General features: G+C 47.1%; 1 protein-coding gene across 1 annotated transcript in view; it reads right to left on the bottom strand.

Moving 5' to 3' along the window:
- Positions 1-24,629, bottom strand: part of LOC112239193 (paralemmin-2) — a 167,368-nt gene extending 142,739 nt beyond the window's left edge. The window contains exon 1 of the mRNA XM_042326371.1: positions 24,510-24,629. Coding sequence (XP_042182305.1) covers positions 24,510-24,553 — 44 coding nt within the window. The 5' untranslated portion in view covers positions 24,554-24,629. The remainder of the gene's footprint in view (positions 1-24,509) is intronic.
- Between the last annotated feature and the right edge of the window lie 1,698 nt (positions 24,630-26,327).

Here is a 26,327-nt window from a genome sequence, read left to right as displayed (position 1 = left end):
CTCTGTACCGGTGCCCCCTGTATATAGCCTCCACATTGACTCTGTACCGGTACCCCCTGTATATACCCTGCATATTGACTCTGTACCGGTGCCCCCTGTATATAGCCTCCACATTGACTCTGTACCGGTGCCCCCTGTATATAGCCTCCACATTGACTCTGTACCGGTACACCCTGTATATAGCCTCCACATTGACTCTGTACCGGTACCCCCTGTATATAGCCTCCACATTGACTCTGTACCGGTACCCCCTGTATATAGCCTCCACATTGACTCTGTACCGGTACCCCTGTATATAGCCTCCACATTGACTCTGTACCGGTACCCCCTGTATATAGCCTCCACATTGACTCTGTACCGGTACCCCCTGTATATACCCTCCACATTGACTCTGTACCATAACACCCTGTATATAGCCTCCACATTGACTCTGTACCGTAACACCCTGTATATAACCTCCACATTGACTCTGTACCGGTACCCCTGTATATAGCCTCCACATTGACTCTGTACCGGTACCCCCTGTATATAGCCTCCACATTGACTCTGTACCGGTACCCCCTGTATATAGCCTCACTATTGTTATTTTACTGCTCTTCTTTAATTATTTGTAACTTTCATTTCTTAATTTTTACTTTTTTTTTTTAATTAACATGTATCTTTCTTAAAATTGCACTGTTGGTTCAGGGGCTTGTATTCAGCATTTCACTGTAAGGTCTACACTTGTTGTATTCGCCGCATGTGACTAATAAAGTTGGATTTGACTAAGATGTTGTTGTTATACTGTTTATTGTTTTTTTGTGTATATTCAAACAAGAAAGGAACACAAATGTAAAAACTGTAAAACATAAAAATTCAAACATACAGTCAATATATTTTGCATATGCAAAGGAAGATCAAAATAATAGTCTTAAATAGTTCTAGTACTACTACTGTACTGTATGTTAAATCAAGTGTACGGAATAGATGAAGAAACTGTTCATATACAGTCAAATCTAAATCATCTAAGTCAAGAAATAAATTGCGAAAAATAAAATCAGTCATGTCTTGGGTTTTGGTCCGGCCACAGATTTTCATCAACATCGCAGGCGATATTCTCCTTGGCCCGACAGCGGAGGAAATGTCTTCTGGCATGACTCATCCAACCCCTGTCAGGACTGGAATGTTACCACAGGCCTCCACTATAGCCTGGAGAAGGGTATACATACGTTCAAGGGGTTTGCAATCATACACCTTCCACCGCCATGCTGAAAACAACTCCTCAATGGGGTTGAGAAATGGGGAATATGGTGGGAGATATAGAATTGTAAAACCTGAGATGGTCATGGAACAAGTGGAGGACCTTAGCAGCCCGATGGAAACTCAAATTAGAACATACATTTGCTGCTCAGGATCACCTGGCCCTCTCTGCTCAGGAACACCTGGCCCTCTCTGTTCAGGATCTCCTGCCGTCTCTCTGTTCAGGATCACCTGGCGTCTCTCCGATCAGGAGCACCTGGCCCTCTCTACTCAGGATCACCTGGCCTTCTCTGCTCAGGATCACCTGGCCCTCTCTGCTCAGGATTACCTGGCCCTCTTTACTCAGGGTCACCTGGCCCTCTCTGCTCGGGCCACCTGGCCCTCTCTGCTCAGGATCACCTGGCCTTCTCTGCTCAGGATCACCTGGCCCTCTCCGCTCAGGATTACCTGGCCATCTCTACTCAGGGTCACCTGGCCCTCTCTGCTCGGGATCACCTGGCCCTCTCTGTTCAGGATCTCCTGCCGTCTCTCTGTTCAGGATCACCTGGCATCTCTCCGATCAGGATCACCTGGCCCTCTCTGTTCAGGATCACCTGGCCCTCTCTGCTCAGGAATACCTGGCCCTCTCTGCTCAGGATCACCTGGCCCTCTCTGCTCAGGAGCACCTGGCTGTCTCTGCTCAGGATCACCTGGCCCTCTCTGTTCAGGATCACCTGGCCCTCTCTGCTCAGGAATACCTGGCCCTCTCTGCTCAGGATCACCTGGCCCTCTCTGCTCAGGAGCACCTGGCTGTCTCTGCTCAGGGTCACCTGGCCCTCTCTGCTCAGGATCACCTGGCCCTCTCTGCTCAGGATCACTGGCCCTCTCTGCTCAGGATCACCTGGCCCTCTCTGCTCAGGATCACCTGGCCCTCTCTGCTCAGGATCACCTGGCCCTCTCTGCTCAGGACCACCTGGCGTCTCTCTGCTCAGGACCACCTGGCCCTCTCTGCTTAGGTTCACCTGGCCCTCTCTGCTCAGGATCACGAGGCCCTCTCTGCTCAGTATCACCTGGCCCTCTCTGCTCAGGACACCTGGCCTTCTCTGCTCAGGATCACCTGGCCCTCTCTGCTCAGGGTCACCTGGCCCTCTCTGCTCAGGATCACCTGGCCTTCTCTGCTCAGGATCACCTGGCCCTCTCTGCTCAGGATTACCTGGCCCTCTCTACTCAGGGTCACCTGGCCCTCTCTGCTCGGGATCACCTGGCCCTCTCTGTTCAGGATCTCCTGCCGTCTCTCTGTTCAGGATCACCTGGCGTCTCTCCGATCAGGATCACCTGGCCCTCTCTGTTCAGGATCACCTGGCTCTCACAAGGCCCTCTGCTCAGGAATACCTGGCCCTCTCTGCTCAGTATCACCTGGCCCTCTCTGTTCAGGATCAACTGGCCCTCTCTGCTCAGGATCACCTGGCCCTCTCTATTCAGGATCACCTGGCCCTCTCTGCTCAGGATCACCTGGCCCTCTCTGCTCAGGAGCACCTGGCTGTCTCTGCTCAGGGTCACCTGGCCCTCTCTGCTCAGGATCACCTGGCGTCTCTCTGCTCAGGATCACCTGGCGTCTCTCTGCTCAGGATAACCTGGCCCTCTCTGCTCAGGGTCACCTGGCCCTCTCTGCTCAGGATCACCTGGCCCTCTCTGCTCAGGATCACCTGGCCCTCTCTGCTCAGGATCACCTGGCGTCTCTCTGCTCTGGCTGAAAAACATTGTTATGTAAGGTGTTCAGGAAATGAAGGAGATGGGCAGAGTTCCATGGTCCAAGGGTGGCATGACGGTGGAGGACCCCATTGTGGCTCATAGCTGCGCATATGGAGACATTTTCCCACGCACTGACCAGGTACCTCAACGACGGCACGTTGACCAATGATGTTCCTTCCTCTCCTCTCCGACTTCGCTAAATTGAATCCAGACTCATCTATGAGTATGAGTTCCTGGGGGATGGGACTTGTATCCAACTCCATCATTCTCTTAAATGACAGTAAATACTGACATTGCTGTATAATAAATTTCACATCAATGAGTCTCTAATGTTTTAATAATAAGAGAGTAACATTACAGCATGAATCACTTGCACACATTTTTTATTTGATTTGATTTGATTTCATATTCCGTACCGTTTATCCTTCACTCTTCGGGAATTCCTTTTCCGATGGGACTCTGTAGATGTGCTTCATCCGGAGATGGTGTTTGTTAAGGATGAGGGTTACGGTTGATAAGCTCACTCTGATGTTATGGAGGATGACGGGGGTTTTCCAATCATCTGTTGTTGGATTTCCCCGCAGTCTTTATGGCTTTATTTTTCACGGGTGGCAGGGTAGCCTAGTGGTTGGAGCGTTGGACTAGTAACCGGAAGGTTGCAAGTTCAAATCCCCGAGCTGACAAGGTACAAATCTGTCGTTCTGCCCCTGAACAGGCAGTTAACCCAATGTTCCTAGGCCGTCGTTGAAAATAAGAATTTGTTCTAGTTAAATAAAGGTCAAATTAAAAAATTTAACTACCATTTGCACAATGACAGCCTCCTGTTGGTCTGTAAACAGACCCGTTCTACCATGTACGTGGTGGTCGTCTTTCAGTTCTACAACAACAACATAGCGTACAGTACCATAAACACTACAGTAATATGTCTGCGGTACAAACCTCTTCTCATTGTGGAACGTCTGGATGATGGATGCTACGGTGAAGCTGCTCAGACTGGGCTGCACTCACTGCCCAGCATCTCTCTTGAGGTTTAACCATGGTTGACCACATGGTCTGCCCAGCCTCTCTCTCTCAAGGTCAAACCATGGTTGACCACATGGTCTGCCCAGCCTCTCTCTCAAGGTCAAACCATGGTTGACCACATGGTCTGCCCAGCCTCTCTCTCTCGAGGGTTGACCACATGGTCTGCCCAGCCTCTCTCTCGAGGTTTAACCATGGTTGACCACATGGTCTGCCCAGCCTCTCTCTCTCGAGGTTTAACCATGGTTTACCACATGGTCTGCCCAGCCTCTCTCTCTCTCGAGGTTTAACCATGGTTGACCACATGGTCTGCCCAGCCTCTCTCTCTCGAGGTTTAACCATGTTTGACCACATGGTCTGCCCAGCCTCTCTCTCTCGAGGTTTAACCATGGTTGACCACATGATCTGCCCAGCCTCTCTCTCAAGGTCAAACCATAGTTGACCACCATTTTATTACGTTTGCAATTGCAACAAATAATCTGCTCAGACCCCAACCAAGGAACATCAAAAGTCGTGCTATAAATTCACAGACAACACAAAGATTCCTTGATGCCCTTCCAGACTCCCTCTGCCTACCCAAGGACGCCAGAGGAGAAAAATCAGTTAACCACCTAACTGAGGAACTCAATTTAACCTTGCGCAATACCCTAGATGCAGTTGCACCCCTAAAAACTAAAAAAAATTCTCATAAGAAACTAGCTCCCTGGTACACAGAAAATACCCAAGCTCTGAAGCAAGCTTCCAGAAAATTGGAACGGAAATGGCGCCACACCAAACTGGAAGTCTTCCGACTAGCTTGGAAAGACAGTACCGTGCAGTACCGTAGAGCCCTTACTGCTGCTCGATCATCCTATTTTTCGAACTTAATTGAGGAAAATAAGAACAATCCGAAATTCCTTTTTGATACTGTCGCAAAGCTAACTAAAAAGCAGCATTCCCCAAGAGAGGATGACTTTCACTTTAGCAGTGATAAATTCATGAACTTCTTTGAGGAAAAGATAATGATTATTAGAAAGCAAATTACGGACTCCTCTTTAAACCTGCGTATTCCTCCAAACCTCAGTTGTCCTGAGTCTGCACAACTCTGCCAGGACCTAGGATCAAGAGAGACGCTCAAGTGTTTTAGTACTATATCTCTTGACACAATGATGAAAATAATCATGGCCTCTAAACCTTCAAGCTGCATACTGGACCCTATTCCAACTAAACTACTGAAAGAGCTGCTTCCTGTGCTTGGCCCTCCTATGTTGAACATAATAAACGGCTCTCTATCCACTGGATGTGTACCAAACTCACTAAAAGTGGCAGTAATAAAGCCTCTCTTGAAAAAGCCAAACCTTGACCCAGAAAATATAAAAAAACTATCGGCCTATATCGAATCTTCCATTCCTCTCAAAAATTTTAGAGAAGGCTGTTGCTCAGCAACTCACTGCCTTCCTGAAGACAAACAATGTATACGAAATGCTTCAGTCTGGTTTTAGACCCCATCATAGCACTGAGACGGCACTTGTGAAGGTGGTAAATGACATTTTAATGGCATCGGACCGAGGCTCTGCATCTGTCCTCGTGCTCCTAGACCTTAGTGCCGCTTTTGATACCATCGATCACCACATTCTTTTGGAGAGATTGGAAACCCAAATTGGTCTACACGGACATGTTCTGGCCTGGTTTAGATCTTATCTGTCGGAAAGATATCAGTTTGTCTCTGTGAATGGTTTGTCCTCTGACAAATCAACTGTAAATTTCGTTGTTCCTCTTGGTTCCGTTTTAGGACCACTATTGTTCTCACTATATATTTTACCTCTTGGGGATGTTATTCGAAAACATAATGTAAACTTTCACTGCTATGCGGATGACACACAGCTGTACATTTCAATGAAACATGGTGAAGCCCCAAAATTGCCCTCGCTAGAAGCATGTGTTTCAGACATAAGGAAGTGGATGGCTGCAAACTTTCTACTATTAAACTCGGACAAAACAGAGATGCTTGTTCTAGGTCCCAAGAAACAAAGAGATCTTCTGTTGAATCTGACAATTAATCTTAATGGTTGTACAGTCTTCTCAAATAAAACTGTGTAGGACCTCGGCGTTACTCTGGACCCTGATCTCTCTTTTGAAGAACATATCAAGACCATTTCAAGGACATCTTTTTTCCATCTACGTAACATTGCAAAAATCAGAAACTTTCTGTCCAAAAATGATACAGAAATATTAATCCATGCTTTTGTCACTTCTAGGTTAGACTACTGCAATGCTCTATTTTCCGGCTACCCGGATAAAGCACTAAATAAACTTCAGTTAGTGCTAAATATGGCTGCTAGAATCCTGACTAGAACCAAAAAATTAGATCATATTACTCCAGTGCTAGCCTCTCTACACTGGCTTCCTGTCAAAGCAAGGGCTGATTTCAAGGTTTTACTGCTAACCTACAAAGCATTACATGGGCTTGCTCCTACCTATCTCTCTGATTTGGTCCTGCCGTACATACCTACACGTACGCTACGGTCACAAGACGCAGGCCTCCTAATTGTCCCTAGAATTTCTAAGCAAACAGCTGGAGGCAGGGCTTTCTCCTATAGAGCTCCATTTTTATGGAACGGTCTGCCTACCCATGTCAGAGACGCAAACTCGGTCTCAACCTTTAAGTCTTTACTGAAGACTCATCTCTTCAGTGAGTCATATGATTGAGTGTAGTCTGGCCCAGGAGTGGGAAGGTGAACGGAAAGGCTCTGGAGCAACGAACCGCCCTTGCTGTCTCTGCCTGGCCGGTTCCCCTCTTTCCACTGGGATTCTCTGCCTCTAACCCTATTACAGGGGCTGGGTCACTGGCTTACTGGGGCTCTCTCATGCCGTCCCTGGAGGGGGTGCGTCACCTGAGTGGGTTGATTCACTTTGTGGTCATCCTGTCTGGGTTGGCGCCCCCTTGGGTTGTGCCGTGGCGGAGATCTTTGTGGGCTATACTCAGCCTTGTCTCAGGATGGTAAGTTGGTGGTTGAAGATATCCCTCTAGTGGTGTGGGGGCTGTGCTTTGGCAAAGTGGGTGGGGTTATATCCTTCCTGTTTGGCCCTGTCCGGGGTGACCTCGGATGGGGCCACAGTGTCTCCTGACCCCTCCTGTCTCAGCCTCCAGTATTTATGCTGCAGTAGTTTATGTGTCGGGGGCTGGGGTCAGTTTGTTATATCTGGAGTACTTCTCCTGTCCTATTCGGTGTCCTGTGTGAATCTAAGTGTGCGTTCTCTAATTCTCTCCTTCTCTCTTTCTTTCTCTCTCTCGGAGGACCTGAGCCCTAGGACCTGAGCTCCAGGACTACCTGACATGATGACTCCTTGCTGTCCCCAGTCCACCTGGCCATGCTGCTGTTCCAGTTTCAACTGACCTGAGCCCTAGGACCATGCCCCAGGACTACCTGACATGATGACTCCTTGCTGTCCCCAGTCCACCTGGCCATGCTGCTGTTCCAGTTTCAACTGACCTGAGCCCTAGGACCATGCCCCAGGACTACCTGACATGATGACTCCTTGCTGTCCCCAGTCCACCTGGCCATGCTGCTGTTCCAGTTTCAACTGACCTGAGCCCTAGGACCATGCCCCAGGACTACCTGACATGATGACTCCTTGCTGTCCCCAGTCCACCTGGCCATGCTGCTGCTCCAGTTTCAACTTCCACCTGACTGTGCTGCTGCTCCAGTTTCAACTGTTCTGCCTTATTATTATTCGACCATGCTGGTCATTTATGAACATTTGAACATCTTGGCCATGTTCTGTTATAATCTCCACCCGGCACAGCCAGAAGAGGACTGGCCACCCCACATAGCCTGGTTCCTCTCTAGGTTTCTTCCTAGGTTTTGGCCTTTCTAGGGAGTTTTTCCTAGCCACCGTGCTTCTACACCTGCATTGCTTGCTGTTTGGGGTTTTAGGCTGGGTTTCTGTACAGCACTTTGAGATATCAGCTGATGTACGAAGGGATATATAAATAAATTTGATTTGATGATTTTGATTAGTTGACCACATGGTCTGCCCAGCCTCTCTCTCAAGGTTTAACCATGGTTGACCACATGGTCTGCCACAGTAGCCAGAATTTCATCAGATATTACTCTCCTTGTTCATGGTCTTCTTCCACCTCCATCTCTTCCGCCACCTCCATGTCTTCCTACATCTCTTCCTCCACCCCAACTCCCATCTCTTCCTCCACCTCCACCTCTTCCTCCACCTCTTCCTCCACCTCCATTTCCACCTCTTCCTCCAACTCCACCTCCACCTCTTCCTCCACCTCCACCTCTTCCTCCAGCTCTTCCTCCACCTCTTCCTCCACCTCTTCCTCCACACTGACTCACAGATCATTACACACACTGACTCACAGATCTTTACACACACTGACTCACAGATCTTTACACACACTGATTCACAGATCTTTACACACACTGACTCACAGACCTTTACACACACTGACTCACAGATCTTTACACACACTGACTCACATATCTTTACACACACTGACTCACAGATCTTTACACACACTGACTCACAGATCTTTACACACACTGACTCACAGATCTTTACACACACTGACTCACAGATCTTTACACACACTGACTCACAGATCTTTACACACACTGACTCACAGATCTGTACATACACTGACTCACAGATCTTTACACACACTGACTCACAGATCTTTACACACACTGACTCACAGATCTTTACACACACTAACTCAGAGATCTTTACACACAATGAATCACAGATCTTTACACACACTGACTCACAGATCTATACACACACTGACTCACAGATCTTTACACACACTGACTCACAGATCTTTACACACACTGACTCACAGATCTTTACACACACTGACTCACAGATCTTTACACACACTAACTCAGAGATCTTTACACACACTGACTCACAGATCTTTACACACACTGACTCACAGATCTTTACACACACTGACTCACAGATCTATACACACACTGACTCACAGAGTCTCAGCCTTAGTGTGAGATAGGAGCTTATATGCCCAGCCCTTTACACCAGCACACTGACTGTCAGATTGTGACTGAAGCCTACAGCTACATATGCCCAGTCCCCAGACCTATACACACCCTGACTCACTGACTGTCAGACTGGAGTTAGCTACACATCCCCGGCTCCCGATTTTACTAGACATCCAAGAAGCAGAGGCAGAGGGAGTGGGGGGTCAGTGGGGACTGGGGGGGGTCAGTGGGGACTGGGGGGGGTCAGTGGGGACTGGGGGGGGACTGGGGGGGACTGGGGGGTCAGTGGGGGGGGGTCAGTGGGGACTGGGGGGGGGTCAGTGGGGACAGTGGGGGGGGTCAGTGGGGACTGGGGGGTCAGTGGGGACTGGGGGGTCAGTGGGGACTGGGGGGTCAGTGTGGACTGGGGGGTCAGTGGGGACTGGGGGGGGTCAGTGGGGACTGGGGGGGGGGAGGTATTAGAGTTCCCACTGACCCCCTCTTCACCCTTCCATTACCCCTTCCCCCTCTTTATCCCTCTTTCATCACATCCGTCCTGTTCAAGCTCACGAGTGGAGGGATACAAAACACTCCATATATGGTGAAAAGGCTACATGAGGCAGGGCAGCCACACAGCAGTCAGTCTGCAGCGGTACTCAGGAGTAATGCTCATGGGAATACATAAAAAATGCATTGGATGTCCTTAGAACAAACTACCCTGGCTGGGGAGCCTGCATGCAGAGTTGTCTACGTGGTGGAGTCCTATTGGAGGACTTGAAGGAAGACAATAGAAACTGGATTTTTGGAGTTTGAATAGTAGAGAGTTAATAACATGGGATTGTTGCTATGGGGATCAAGCACTCGCAAACCCAAAACATTACGATTCTTATTATTGTGTTTTTAGAAACTTGACTTTTTTATAGTTTATATTATTTATTTGCGTTATTTGAGAAGAAAAAAAATACATTGATGGGAATTTTATAAGGTAATATATGTTCTGGTAAAAAATACAAAATCATCTCAATATTATTAATTTTCATGTCAGCTCTATACCAGGAAATGCCCTTGTCCGTAGCAAAGATCCCAATTTATACATTCAGACTGGCAAACATGTATATTACCTTAAAAAGTATAGTATGTAGTGTCTTGTGATATCCCTCTGTGACTTTAAACAATATTTCTCTCAAAACTTCGATTCCTAAAAGATGTGTCCTGAGATTTGGTTTAATCCGTCAGATTGGTCTAAAATCCTAAAGGAATCAGGAATGTGCAGGGTCACCTATATCATAAGGACCCCTTATTCAGGTCCTCATTACATCTAGTGCAACAGGATACGGTCTGGAAAGTTCTCTACTGTTGATAGATTTAAACAAGCAAACAGTATTGGAATCACCATGGTCAAATCAAATCAAAGTTTATTTGTCACGTGCGCCAAATACAACAGGTGTAGACATCACAGTGAAATGCTGACTTACAGGCTCTAACCAATAGCAAAAAAGGTGTCAGGTGAACAATAGGTAGGTAAAGAAATAAAACAACAGTAAAAAGACAGGCTTTATAAAGTAGAGAGGCTATATACAGTAAAGGCTATAACAGTAGAGAGGCTATATACAGTAGAGAGGCTATATACAGTAGAGAGGCTATATACAGTAGAGAGGCTGTATACAGTAGTGAGGCTATATACAGTAGAGAGGCTGTATACAGTAGAGAGGCTATATACAGTAGAGAGGCTATATACAGTAAAGGCTATAACAGTAGAGAGGCTATATACAGTAGAGAGGCTGTATACAGTAGTGAGGCTATATACAGTAGTGAGGCTATATACAGTAGAGAGGCTGTATACAGTAGTGAGGCTATATACAGTAGAGAGGCTGTATACAGTAGAGAGGCTATATACAGTAGAGAGGCTATATACAGTAGAGAGTCTATATACAGTAGAGAGGCTGTATACAGTAGAGAGGCTATATACAGTAGAGAGGCTATATACAGTAGAGAGGCTATATACAGTAAAGGCTATAACAGTAGAGAGGCTATAACAGTAGAGAGGCTATATACAGTAGTGAGGCTATATACAGTAGAGAGGCTATATACAGTAGAGAGGCTATATACAGTAGTGAGGCTATATACAGTAGTGAGGCTATATACAGTAGAGAGGCTATATACAGTAGAGAGGCTATATACAGTAGAGAGGCTATATACAGTAGTGAGGCTATATACAGTAGTGAGGCTATATACAGTAGAGAGGCTATATACAGTAGAGAGGCTATATACAGTAGAGAGGCTATATACAGTAGAGAGGCTATATACAGTAGTGAGGCTATATACAGTAGTGAGGCTATATACAGTAGAGAGGCTATATACAGTAGAGAGGCTATATACAGTAGAGAGGCTATATACAGTAGTGAGGCTATATACAGTAGTGAGGCTATATACAGTAGAGAGGCTATATACAGTAGAGAGGCTATATACAGTAGTGAGGCTATATACAGTAGTGAGGCTATATACAGTAGAGAGGCTATATACAGTAGAGAGGCTATATACAGTAGAGAGGCTATATACAGTAGAGAGGCTATATACAGACACCGGTTAGTCAGGCTGATTGAGGTAGTATGTACGTGTAGATATGGTTAAAGTGACTATGCATATATGATGAACAGAGAGTAGCAGTAGCTTAAAAGAGGGGTTGGTGGGTGGTGGGTGGTGGGACACGATGCAGATAGCCCGGTTAACCAATGTGCAGGGGCACTGTTTTGTCGGCCCAATTGAGGTAGTATGTACATGAATGTATAGTTAAAGTGACTATGCATATATGATAAACAGAGAGTAGCAGCAGCAGCGTCACAACCATAAACTGTCAAATCTATCTGCCTGATAGATTAAAATAGAATATTAATTTTCATTCAAATCAAATCAAATCAAATTTTATTTGTCACATACACATGGTTAGCAGATGTTAATGCGAGTGTAGCAAATGCTTGTGCTTCTAGTTCCGACAATGCAGTAATAACCAACAAGTAATCTAACTAACAATTCCAAAACTACTGTCTTATACACAGTGTAAGGGGATAAAGAATATGTACATAAGGATATATGAATGAGTGATGGTACAGAGCAGCATAGGCAAGATACAGTAGCTGATATCAAGTACAGTATATACATATGAGATGAGTATGTAAACAAAGTGGCATAGTTAAAGTGGCTAGTGATACATGTATTACATAAGGATGCAGTCAATGATATAGAGTACAGTATATACGTATGCATATGAGATGAATAATGTAGGGTATGTAAACATTATATAAGGTAGCATTGTTTAAAGTGGCTAGTGATATATTTACATCATTTCCCATCAATTCCCATTATTAAAGTGGCTGGAGTTGAGTCAGTGTCAGTGTCAGTGTGTTGGCAGCATGGGTTGTTTTCCCCCAAGGCGGATGGGGCAGAAACTTCATATTGAATACAAGGACAATGTAACGCTCGTCTGATGAAGAATGAGTGGACCAAAGTGCAGCGTGGTACGTGTTCATGATATGTATTTAAATCTGAACACTAGAACAAAAATAACAAAGCGAGAAACGAACAGTTCTGTAAGGTAACTACAACTATACAGAAAACAACTACCCACAAACCCAGGTGGGAAAAAGGCTACCTAAGTATGATTCCCAATCAGAGACAATGATAGACAGCTGCCTCTGATTGAGAACCACACCTGGCCAAACACAAAGAAATAGAAAACATAGAAATAAAGAAACTAGAATGCCCACCCTAGTCACGCCCTGGTCATAGAGAGGCTTTTATTCTCTATTTTGGTTAGGCCCCACCCCAAAGGTGCGGACTCCGGCCGCAAAACTCTAATGGGGAGGGTCCGGGTGGGCTTCCTTTACGGCGGCGGCTCTGGTGTGGGACGTAGACCCGCCTCTGGCTCCCCCCACTTTGGTGGCGCCTCTGGTGCGGGGACCCTCGCCGCCGACCCCGGACTGGGGACCCTCGTAACGGGCCCTGGACTGGGGACCCTCGTAGCGGGCCCCGGACTGGGGTCCGTCTCTGGAGGCTCCGGACTGGAGGCCGTCTCTGGAGGCCCCGGACTGGAGGCCGTCTCTGGAGGCCCCGGACTGGAGGCCGTCTCTGGAGGCCCCGGACTGGAGGCCGTCTCTGGAGGCCCCGGACTGGAGGCCGTCTCTGGAGGCTCCGGACTGGAGGCGGTCTCTGGAGGCTCCGGACTGGAGGCGGTCTCTGGAGGCTCCGGACTGGAGGGCGTCTCTGGAGGCTCCGGACTGGAGGTCGTCTCTGGAGTGGAGAGACACACAGGAGGCCTGGATCTGGGAGCAGGCACAGGACTCACCAGGCTGGGGAGACATACAGGAGGCTTCTTCCTTGGCCGAGGCACCGTATACACTGGGCCGTGGAGGCGCACTGGCGGCCTCGAGCGCAGAGCTGGCACAACCCGTTCTGGCTGGATGCCCACTTCCAACCGGCAAACGCGGGACGCTGGCACAGAGCACACCGGCCTGTGAATGCTCAACCGAGACACAGTGCACATCACCCCATAACACGGGGCCTGACCAGTCACACGCTCGCCACAGTAAGCACGGGGAGATGGCTCAGGTCTCAGCCACACTCCCCAGTGCCTCTCGGGCTTCCAGCCGTGTTCCCTCATAATGCTGCCGATCAGCTTTAGCTGCTTCCAGTTCCTCCCGTGGACGGTGATGCTCCCCAGCCTGCCTCCAGGGTCCTTTCCCGTCCAGGATTTCCTCCCAAGTCCATGAAACCTGAACCCTCTGCTTCTCCTTACCACGCTGTTTGGTCCGCTTGTGGTGGGAGGTTCTGTAACACTCGTCTGATGAAGAATGAGTGGACCAAAGTGCAGCATGGTACGTGTTCATGATATTTATTTAAATCTGAACACTAGAACAAAAATAACAAAGCGAGAAACGAACAGTTCTGTAAGGTAACTACAATTATACAGAAAACAACTACCCACAAACCCAGGTGGGAAAAAGGCTACCTAAGTATGATTCCCAATCAGAGACAATGATAGACAGCTGCCTCTGATTGAGAACCACACCCGGCCAAACACAAAGAAATAGAAAACATAGAAATAAAGAAACTAGAATGCCCACCCTAGTCACACCCTGGCCTAACCAAACTAGAGAATAAAAGCCTCTCTATGGCCAGGGCGTGACAGGACTATACAGTAGCTGACACTTTGGTCAATCAAAATGTATATTTCAAATGTTTCAAGAATTGCTGAGCTCTAAAACACCCGTTTTTTTCTCAGGCTGTGTAAAATAGCATGAGATCAGCTATAAAACTGTAGACACCTTGTAGAGTCCATGCCCCGATGTATTGAGGCTGTTCTGAGGGCTAAAGGGGGTGCAACTCAAAATTAGGAAGGTGTTCCTAATGTTTTATATAGAAAGTGCTCCTAATGTTTTGTACACTCAGTGTATGTGTGTTAGTGTGGCAGAGCTATAAACATGGGAGACAACATAATCTGCCAAAAACAAATAGAGAAAACATAAGAAACAACAATAACAAATAAAAAAGATATCGCTCAAATTTACAGTCAGCTGGATTGGCATGTACCCCTCAAGAGAACCTTCCATACTCTGCCTGCTACTAGGCTCTATGTCACCAGTTAGTGGGCATCACAGTTACAAAAGCTACATTGTTACTCCGTCTCTTTGCTCATGACCTCATCACTGAGCCAGCACCGCACGGTAATGTCTTCCAGATGTGCTGCTGTGGAGCTCACACACACAGCTGGGAATCAGAGACCGAACACATACAGCTGACTAGCTGGGAATCAGAGACCGAACACATACAGCTGGGAATCAGAGACCGAACACATACAGCTGGGAATCAGAGACCGAACACATACAGCTGACTAGCTGGGAATCAGAGAACACATACAGCTGGGAATCAGAGACGAACACATACAGCTGACTAGCTGGGAATCAGAGACCGAACACATACAGCTGGGAATCAGAGACCGAACACATACAGCTAACTAGCTGGGAATCAGAGACCGAACACATACAGCTGACTAGCTGGGAATCAGAGACCAAATACAGCTGGGAATCAGAGACCGAACACATACAGCTGGGAACAGAGACCGAACACATACAGCTAACTAGCTGGGAACACACACACACACACACACACACACACACACACACACACACACACACACACACACACACACACACACACACACACACACACACACACACACACACACACACACACAGCTACTAAACAGAGTGAGAGAGGGGCGTTATTAATCCTGTGAAGTTTAACAGCGTGTTTTAGGGGGTTGTTTTGTCAGCCAGTAGAAATTCCTCACGTCCTCCTCAACAGCCGACTGCATTGCGTCCATATATGGAGATAAAGGGGCCGCTGCTTTTATATTAATAATATACTCTGGGGATCTACATTAACTAACCTAACTCTATTTTAACTAACCTAACTCTACATTAACTAACCTAACTCTACTTTAACTAACCTAACTCTATTTTAACTAACCTAACTCTACATTAACTAACCTAACTCTAGTTTAACTAACCTAACTCTATTTTAACTAACCTAACTCTACTTTAACTAACCTAACTCTACTTTAACTAACCTAACTCTATTTTAACTAACCTAACTCTACATTAACTAACCTAACTCTAGTTTAACTAACCTAACTCTACTTTAACTAACCTAACACTATTTTAACTAACCTAACTCTAGTTTAACTAACCTAACTCTACTTTAAATAACCTAACTCTATTTTAAATAACCTAACTCTACTTTAACTAACCTAACACTATTTTAACTAACCTAACTCTAGTTTAACTAACCTAACTCTACTTTAACTAACCTAACTCTAGTTTAACTAACCTAACTCTACTTTAACTAACCTAACTCTACTTTAACTAACCTAACTCTACATTAACTAACCTAACTCTATTTTAAATAACCTAACTCAATGGTGAGTCTCAGCACAGGCGGTAGTGCTATAGGTCCAGTGGTATGGCAGAAATATTGTTGCTATTTTCACTATCAAAACGATCGGCGCCCTTGCTGTTGTTGGCTCGAAAGGGCCTTGCTGTTGTTGGCTCGAAAGGGCCTTGCTGTTGTTGGCTCGAAAGAGCCTTGCTGTTGCCTTGCTGGTTGGCTCGAAAGGGCCTTGCTGTTGTTGGCTCGAAAGAGCCTTGCTGTTGTTGGCTCGAAAGGGCTGGCGAAAGAGCCTTTCTGTTGTTGGCTCGAAAGGGCCTTGCTGTTGTTGCTCGAAAGGGCCTTGCTGTTGTTGGCTCGAAAGGGCCTTGCTGTTGTTGGCTCGAAAGAGCCTTGCTGTTGTTGGCTCGAAAGGGCCTTGCTGTTGTTGGCTCGAAAGGGCCTTGCTGTTGTTGGCTCGAAAGGGCCTTGCTGTTGTTGGCTCGAAAGGGCCTTGCTGTTGTTGGCTCGAAAGGGCCTTGCTGTTGTTGGCTCGAAAGGGCCTTGCTGTTGTTGGCTTCGAAAGTTCGAAAGGGCCTTGCTGTTGCTCGAAAGAGCCTTGCTGAAAAGGGCCTTGCTGTTGTTGGCTCGAAAGAGCCTTGCTGCTGTTGGCTCGAAAGAGCCTTGCTGTTGTTGGCTCGAAAGGGCCTTGCTGTTGTTGGCTCGAAAGGGGCTGCTGTTTGAAAGGGGTTTGCTGTTGTTGGCTCGAAAGGGCCTTGCTGTTGTTGGCTCGAAAGGGGTTTGAATGAATAACCACGTTTTGGGTGTCAAGGCTCAGAACGTGCTCCAAAGGTGAAAATATGTAGTTGCTTCAAGTTATGTCTTTTATATTTTTGCCTTTTCAAAACGCCAGTGTGTCAGTTTTTACATGACCAAACTTCACACGAATGTACATCTGACACTGGCACTGCCTTACTACCTGCCGAAAACAGAGCCCTGAGTGGACAAAACATTAGGAACACCTGCTCTTTCCATGACATAGACTGACCAGGTGAATCCAGGTGAAAACTATGATCCCTTATTGATGTCTCTTGTTAAATCCACTTCAATCAGTGTAGGTGAAGGGGAGGAGACCAGGTTAAAGATGAAGGGGAGGAGACGGGTTAAAGCAGGGTTTATAAGCCCTGAGACAATGGAGACGTGGATTGTGTATGTTTGCCATGCAGAGGGTGAATGGGTAAGATAAAATATTTAAGTGCCTTTAAACGGGGTATGGTAGTAGGTACCAGGCGCACCGGTTTTCAGTCAAGAACTACAAAGCTGCTGGGTTTTTCACTCTCATCAGTTTCCCGTGTGTTTCAAGAATGGTCCACGGCCCAAACGACATTCAACCAACTTGATACAACTGTAGGAAACATCGTAATCAACATGGACCAGCATCCCGGTGGAACGATTATCGACACCTTGTAGAGTCCGCGTCCCAGAGGCTGTTCTGAGGGCTAAAGAGAGTGTAAATCAAGATTAGGAAGGTGTTCCTAATGTTTGTTATGCTCACTGTACACCCGTTGATTCTTGAAGAATATAACTTATAAATGCCTCATGAGCCTAGGTCTATTGTATCAGGTTATATTTCTCCAGCCCCATCTCTCTATTTACCAAAACAGTGGCAGAGATCAGCTTCATTGTTGTTTGAACTGCAGAATGCCCCTTTAAATGACATTAATACTGCATTTACAGAGTAGACAGTCAGCTTCTGATGGTTCTGTGTGTGTGTGTGTGTGTGTGTGTGTGTGTGTGTGTGTGTGTGTGTGTGTGTGTGTGTGTGTGTGTGTGTCTGTGTGTGTGTGTGTGTGACCAGTGTGTGTGTGTGTGTTCTACTGTTGACCAGGACCAGTAGGGTAGTGTACTACTGTTGAACAGGACCCATAGGGTAGTGTACTACTGTTGAACAGGACCCATAGGGTAGTGTACTACTGTTGAACAGGACCCATAGGGTAGTGAACTACTGTTGAACAGGACCCATAGGGTAGTGACCTACTGTTGAACAGGACCCATAGGGTAGTGAACTACTGTTGACCAGGACCCATAGGGTAGTGAACTACTGTTGACCAGGACCCATAGGGTAGTGACCTACTGTTGACCAGGACCCATAGCTAGGACCCATAGGGTAGTGTACTACTGTTGACCAGGACCCATAGGGTAGTGAACTACTGTTGACCAGGACCCATAGCTAGGACCCATAGGGTAGTGTAGTACTGTTGACCAGGACCCATAGGGTAGTGTACTATAAGGGAAAAGGATGCCATTTGGCATGCGGACTAAATGTTTGCAGAGTCAAGCAGAGTGACAGGCTTATCAGCTAACCTAGAGAGATGTGTGGGAGAAATCAACATACACAGACTTTCACAGAGTCAGAATCTAAATTGTTTTAACAAGAGAGATAGGACTGTCTGTACGGGTCGATCCTTTCACACACACCAAGTCCTGTCTCAACGCCAGACAATAACTGACACACACCAAGTCCTGTCTCAACACCAGACAATAACTGACACACACCAAGCCCTGTCTCAACACCAGACAATAACTGACACACACCAAGCCCTGTCTCAACGCCAGACAATAACTGACACACACCAAGCCCTGTCTCAACACCAGACAATAACTGACACACACCAAGCCCTGTCTCAACGCCAGACAACAACTGACACACACACCAAGCCCTGTCTCAACACCAGACAATAACTGACACACAAGTCCTGTCTCAACACCAGACAATAACTGACACACACCAAGTCCTGTCTCAACGCCAGACAATAACTGACACACACCAAGCCCTGTCTCAACGCCAGACAATAACTGACACACACCAAGCCCTGTCTCAACGCCAGACAATAACTGACACACACCAAGCCCTGTCTCAACGCCAGACAATAACTGACACACACACCAAGCCCTGTCTCAACGCCAGACAATAACTGACACACACCAAGCCCTGTCTCAACACCAGACAATAACTGAAACACACACACCAAGCCCTGTCTCAACACCAGACAATAACTGACACACACACCAAGCCCTGTCTCAACGCCAGACAATAACTGACACACACCAAGCCCTGTCTCAACACCAGACAATAACTGACACACACCAAGCCCTGTCTCAACACCAGACAATAACTGACACACACCAAGCCCTGTCTCAACGCCAGACAATAACTGACACACACCAAGTCCTGTCTCAACGCCAGACAATAACTGACACACACCAAGTCCTGTCTCAACGCCAGACAATAACTGACACACACCAAGTCCTGTCTCAACGCCAGACAATAAGACACACACACCAAGCCCTGTCTCAACACCAGAGTCTCAAGCCAGACAATAAGACACACACAGACAAGCCCTGTCTCAACGCCAGACAATAAGAGAGAGAGCCAAGCCCTGTCTCAACAGAGAGAGAGAGACAATAACTGACACACACCAAGCCCTGTCTCAACGCCAGACAATAACTGACACACACCAAGCCCTGTCTCAACACCAGACAATAACTGACACACACACCAAGCCCTGTCTCAAAGCCAGACAATAACTGACACACACCAAGCCCTGAGAGACAATAAGACACACCAAGAGTCTCAACGCCAGACAATAAGACAGAGACCAAGAGTCTCAACACCAGACAAAAGACAGACTAAGAGAGAGATAAGAAAGAGACACTAAGTCCTGTCTCAAGAGAAATAAGAGGACACAGAGAGACGCCAGTCAATAAGAGGAGACACTAAGAGAAGAGAGATAAGAAAGAGAGAGAGAGAGAGAGAGAGAGGGGGAGAAGAAAGAGAGAGAGAGAGAGAGGGAGAGAGAGAGGAGAGAGAGAGAGAGAGAGAGAGAGAGAGAGAGAGAGAGAGAGAGAGAGAGAGAGAGAGAGAGAGAGAGAGAGAGACAGAGAGAGAGAGAGAGAGAGAGAGAGAGAGAGAGAGAGAGAGAGAGAGAGAGAGAGGGGAGAGAGAGAGAGAGAGAGAGAGAGAGAGAGAGAGAGAGAGAGAGAGAGAGAGAGAGAGAGAGAGAGAGAGAGAGAGAGAGAGAAAAAAAGAGAGAGAGAGAGAGAGAGACAGAGAGAGAAAGAGAGAGAGGGAGAAAGAGAGAGAGAGAGAGAGAGGGAGAGAGAGAGAGAGAGAGAAAGAGAGAGAGAGAGAGAGAGAGGGAGAGAGAGAGAGAGAGAGAGACAGAGAGAGAGAGAGAGAGAGAGAGAGAGAGAGAGAGAGAGAGAGAGAGAGAGAGAGAGAGAGAGAGAGAGAGAGAGAGAGATCTCCCCACATGACTATAAGCAGCTGCATCTTTAAGAGGAAACCATAAATTACCAGAAATACCACTGGGACAACCTAGAAAATAGTTCTATCTATAGTGTGTTTGTGGAGACTATTTCATTGCTTATAATTCAGGAGAGAACATATAGCTGACTCATAACTACATCCCAATTGGCACCATATGGGCTCTGGTCTAAAGTAGTGCACTATATAGGGAATAGGGTTCCATAGGGCTCTGGTCTAAAGTAGTGCACTATATAGGGAATAGGGTTCCATAGGGCTCTGGTCTAAAGTAGTGCACTATATAGGGTTCCATAGGGCTCTGGTCTAAAGTAGTGCACTATATAGGGAATAGGGTTCCATAGGGCTCTGGTCTAAAGTAGTGTACTATATAGGGAATAGGGTTCCATAGGGCTCTGGTCTAAAGTAGTGGACTAAGTAGGGAATAGGGTTCCATAGGGCTCTGGTCTAAAGTAGTGCACTATATAGGGAATAGGGTGCCACAGTATATGTTAATACAACGGAATGATAGAAAACAGTGGTCAAACATTTGTTTAGATCCAAAATAGCATCCTGATCCTGAGGGAGGGAGTCAGGCCTTGTGTTCCTTTAGTACCTGGGGAGTATAGGCCTTGTGTTCCTTAGTGCCAACAGGAATGTTCCTTTAGAAACCTGGGGTGGTCAAACATTTGTTCCTTAGTGACTCCAAAATAGCAGGCCTTGTGTTCCTGTAGTACCTGGGGGAGGGAGTCAGGCCTTGTGTTCCTTTAGTACCTGGGGGAGGTAGTCAGGCCTTGTGTTCCTGTAGTACCTGGGGAGGTAGTCAGGCCTTGTGTTCCTTTAGTACCTGGGGGAGGTAGTCAGGCCTTGTGTTCCTAGTACATAGTGAGGCCTGTGTTCCTTTAGGGGAGGTAGTCAGGCCTTGTGTTCCTGTAGTGCCTGGGGGAGGTAGTCAGGCCTTGTGTTCCTTTAGTACCTGGGGAGGTAGTCAGGCCTTGTGTTCCTTTAGTACTGGGGAAGGTAGTCAGGCCTTATGTTCATTTAGTACCTGGCGGAGGTAGTCAGACCTTGTGTTCCTGTAGTGCCTGGGGGAGGTAGTCAGGCCTTGTGTTCCTGTAGTGACTGGGGAAGGTAGTCAGGCCTTATGTTCATTTAGTACCTGGCGGAGGTAGTCAGGCCTTGTGTTCCTTTAGTACCTGGGGGAGGTAGTCAGGCCTTGTGTTCCTTTAGTACTTGGGGGAGGTAGTCAGGCCTTGTGTTCCTTTAGTGTTGAGGTATAGTGCCTTGCGAAAGTATTCGGCCCCCCGACCTTTTGCCACATTTCAGGCTTCAAACATAAAGATATAAAACTGTATTTTTTTGTGAAGAATCAACAACAAGTGGGACACAATCATGTGGGACACAATCAATCTCTCTTCATCTGATTACAGTGAGTTCCAAAGTATTGGTGACAATGACACATGTTTTGATGTGTTGGCTCTGTAATCCAGCACTTTGGATTGAAATGGTACAATTCTATTCTTATTTACAATAAAACATGACTTTGAAATGACACAATACATCATTTACCATTCATTTCTATTGAGCTCGAAATAACCAAAACAAACAGCAAATGAATCCCAACAAGTTTGTAGATTCACACGCCTGATGAGGTCATTGTGTGCTATGAATATACTAAACTTTACACTACTTTAATACACATACGTGGATTTGTCCCAATACTTTTGGTCCCCTAAAATATGGAGACTATGAACATAAAGTGCTGTAATTTCTAAACAGTTTATTACGAATAAAAATACCCTCAAATTAAAGCTGACAGTCTGTAATTTAACGTCATAGTCATTGTTGTATCATTTCAAATACAAAATGTGTCACTGTCACAATACTTTTGGAGCTCACTGTATGTGTAGTACTGTATGTGTTCCCTCATAGTCAGAAACGTTGTTCCATTGGTTGTTCTCACAGACATGAAGGGCATTTCTGCTTGAATTAAAATGACTGGCAGTCATAGGGGCTCAGTTGTCCAAAAGAAGGTAGACAACAGTTTGGAGCAGTTTAAGTCTCAACACCAGGCTGCCAGCTACAGTCGTCACAGTGGTGGTATGGGACTACTCATTTCTCCAAACTAGATATTCTCTCTTTTCTCCCTCTCTCACCTTTTCTCCCTCTCTCACCTTTTCTCCCTCTCTCACCTTTTCTCCCTCCCGCACCTGTCCATCTCCTCATTTGAATTCCATTCTGTCACTGTCACTTGTCCACTCAAGCTTAACGTTGTTGTCATCTATCGCCCACCAGGTGCCCTTAAAGAGTTCCTCAATGAGATTGACAACTTCATGAGCTAATTTCCTGAGGATGGCTCGGCACTCATCGAATGGGCGACATCAATCTCCCAATGCCTGACTTAAACCACCTGAGTCCAACCTCCCAACCTCCTGACTCCAACCTCCCAACCTCCTGACTCCAACCTCCCAATCTCCTGACTTCAACCGCCTGACATCAACCTCCTGATGCCTGACTTCAACCTCCTGAGATCAACCTCATGATGCCTGACTTCAACCTCCTGACTTCAACCTCCTGACTTCAACCTCCCAACCACCTGACATCAACTTCCTGATGCCTGACTTCAACCTCCCAACCTCCTGAATTCAACCTCCCAATGCCTGACTTCAACCTCCCAACACCTGACTTCAACCTCCTGACTTCAACCTCCCAACACCTGACTTTAACCTCCTGACTTCAACCTCCCAACCTCCTGACTTCAATCTCCCAACACCTGACTTCAACCTCCCAACCTCCCAACCTCCTGACTTCAACCTCCAGATGCCTGACTTCAATCTCCAGATGCCTGACTTCAACCTCCCAACCTACTGACTTCAACCTCCCAACGCCTGACTTCAACCTCCCAACCTACTGACTTCAACCTCCCAATGCCTGACTTCAACCTCCCAACCTCCTGACTTCAACCTCCCAACCTCCTGACTTCCTCCTCCAGATGCCTGACTTCAACCTCCCAACACCTGACTTCAACTTCCCAACCTCCTGACTTCAACCTCCCAACCTCATGACTTCAACCTCCCACCATCCTGACTTCAACCTCCTGACTTCAGCCCCCTGACTTCAACCTCCTGACTTCAACCTCCTTATTTCAACCCCTGACTTCAACCTCCCAACCCCTGACTTCAACCTTTCAACACGTGATTTCAACCTCCCGACACCTGACTTCAACCTCCCAACCTCCTGACTTCAACCTCCGAACACCTGATTTCAACCTCCCTACCTCCTGACTTCCACCTCCCCAACCTCCTGACTTCCACCTCCTGACTTCAACCTCCCAACCTCCTGACTTCCACCTTCTGACTTCAACCTCCCAACATCCTGACTTCAACCTCCCAACCTCCTGACTTCCACCTCCTGACTTCAACCTTCCGACACCTGATTTCAACCTCCCAACCTCCTGACTTCAACCTCCCAACCTCCTGACTTCAGCTTATGTCTTTGCCTCCTTTCCTCTTTAGATCCTTTCCCAGTTCCCATCCACTCACAAGAGAGACAATCCACTTCCTCTAATCTTTACTAGAGAAAAAAATAGAGAGAGAGAGAGAGAGAGAGAGAGACAGAGAGAGAGAGAGAGAGAGACAGAGAGACAGAGAGACAGAGAGAGAGACAGAGAGACAGAGAGAGAGAGAGAGACAGAGAGAGAGAGAGAGAGACAGAGAGACAGAGAGACAGAGAGAGAGAGAGAGAGACAGAGAGAGAGAGAGAGTGAGAGAGAGAGAGAGAGAGATAGAGAGAGAGAGTCCCAAGACAAAGATAGTCTGCTCAACGTGACTTACCCAACCCTATGAATAATATACATGACAAACCATCCATAAACAAAGAGGTAGACAGGAAGAGAGAGAGAGAGAGAATGATGACACGATGAGTAGCGTCTCTCCTCCCTGCATGGAGCCATGACCAGCTGAGTTAGTGCCTTGCCCATCCAGAGCTGCTGTTGCCACAGCAACCCTGGGATGATGTCCGACGGAGGAGGAGGGCAAAGCAGGATGGAGGATGAAGACGGATGGAGAGAGGGCGGGATGGAGGAAAGGAAGAGGAAGATGGAGGGAGGGATGGTGGGAGGGAAGAGGAGATTGGAGGGAGGAAGTGAGGGCGATGGAGGGAACGGATAGTGGGAAGAGGAGGATGGAGAGAGGGAGGAAAAAGGCAGAGGGAGGAGGAAGAGGAGGGAGGGTGTGAGGCAGGGAGGAGGAAGAGGAGGGAGGGTGTGAGGCAGGGAGGAAGAAGAGGAGGGGGGGAATATAGAAGGTAATGCTACTCACTCTGATGATGCTGGGGCTTTCCTCTGCAGAGGTGTGCCTATCATGGCTCTCGCTCTCTTCGCTCTTCTCTTCTTGCTTCTCTCCTCCTACGGCTTTCTCTCTCTCCCTCTCTCTCACTCTCTCTCTCACTCCCCTCTTCCTGCTTCTCTCCTCCTCCGTCTCTCCCTCTCTCTCTCTCTCACTCCCCTCTTCCTGCTTCTCTCCTCCTCCGTCTCTCTCTCTCTCTCTCTCTCTCTCTCTCTCTCTCTCTCACTCCCCTCTTCCTGCTTCTCTCCTCCTCCGTCTCTCCCTCTCTCTCTCTCTCACTCCCCTCTTCCTGCTTCTCTCCTCCTCCGTCTCTCTCTCTCTCTCTCTCTCTCTCTCTCTCTCCTCCCCTCTTCCTGCTTCTCTCCTCCTCTGTCTCTCTCTCTCTCTCTCTCTCTCACTCTCTCTCTCTCTCTCTCTCTCTCTCTCTCACTCCCCTCTTCCTGCTTCTCTCCTCCTCCGGCTCTGTCTCACTCTCCTCTAACTCTTCTCTTCCGCTTGCTTCTCTCCTCCTCTGTCTCTCTCTCTCTCTCTCTCTCTAACTCTTCTCTTCCTGTTTCTCCGGTTCTCTCTCTCTCACCTCCTGCTCTTTCGCTCCTCCTCCTTTTCTCCCACTCCTCTATTTTGATAGGGTTTCTTCACCTCTGAAGCTCCTCCTCCTTTTCTCCTCCTGGCGAGTCTCTCTTCCAGCAGAACAGCAGTGTGTGTCAGCGGCATAACATCACGTCTTTACAGAAACACACCAAGACACAGAACAACCCCGACACACAGCGACTGCAGCATCACATCCACATCTCAGTCTCATCACATCGGTATGCAGCATCTCCCTCCACACCACTCTGACAGCTAGCACAGCCTGCAGCCTGCAGGAGGGAGAGAGAGGGAGGAGGAGGGAGGGAGGGAGGGAGGTGGGAGAGAAAGAGAGAGAGAGAGCAAGGAAGGAGGGAGGGAGTAAAGAGAGGGAGAAAGGTAGGGGAGGAGAGAGGGAGGAGTGGGAGGAGAGGGAGGGAGGGAGGGAGGGAGGGAGGGAGGGAGGGAGGGAGGGAGGGAGGGAGGGAGGGAGGGAGGGAGGGAGGGAGGGAGGGAGGGAGGGAGGGAGGGAGGGAGGGAGGGAGGGAGGGAGGTGGGAAGAGCAATCAGTTAATGCAATCCATTCCCCATGTGGAGTGGGTCGGGGATATTACAGTGTTGTAATCCACTGTATTATAGTCAAACCTGTATGTATCATATTGCCTCTTTCATTAAATTAAAGACAGTCTCCAGTACTTCTGAATACTTTTTAACCAGTAGTTCTACAAAGGAGACAAAAGTAGTCCCTGAAAATAGCATACTCTCTCTCTCTCTCTCTCTCTCTATTCAATTCAATTCAAGGGCTTTATTGGCATGGGAAACATATGTTAACATTGCCAAAGCAAGTGAGGTAGATAATATACAAAGTGAAGTAAACAATAGAAATTAACAGTAAACATTACACATACAGAAGTTTCAAAACAATAAATAAATTACAAATGTCATATTATATATATATACAGTGTGGTAACAATGTACAAATGGTTAAGGAAAAAAATAAGCATAACTATGGGTTCTATTTACAATGGTGTGTGTTCTTCACTGGTTGCCCTTTTCTTGTGGCAACAGGTCACAAATCTTGCTACTGTGATTGGACACTGTGGAATTTCACCCAGTAGATATGGGAGTTTCCCTATATAGTGCACTACTTTAGACCAGCGCCCTATAGAACCTTATTCCCTATATAGTGCACTACTTTAGACCAGAGCCCTATGGAACCCTATT

This window comes from Oncorhynchus tshawytscha, linkage group LG09 (genome assembly GCF_018296145.1).
Source record: "Oncorhynchus tshawytscha isolate Ot180627B linkage group LG09, Otsh_v2.0, whole genome shotgun sequence".
NCBI classification, from domain to species: domain Eukaryota; kingdom Metazoa; phylum Chordata; class Actinopteri; order Salmoniformes; family Salmonidae; genus Oncorhynchus; species Oncorhynchus tshawytscha.
This window is presented reverse-complemented; position numbering and strand designations above follow the sequence as displayed.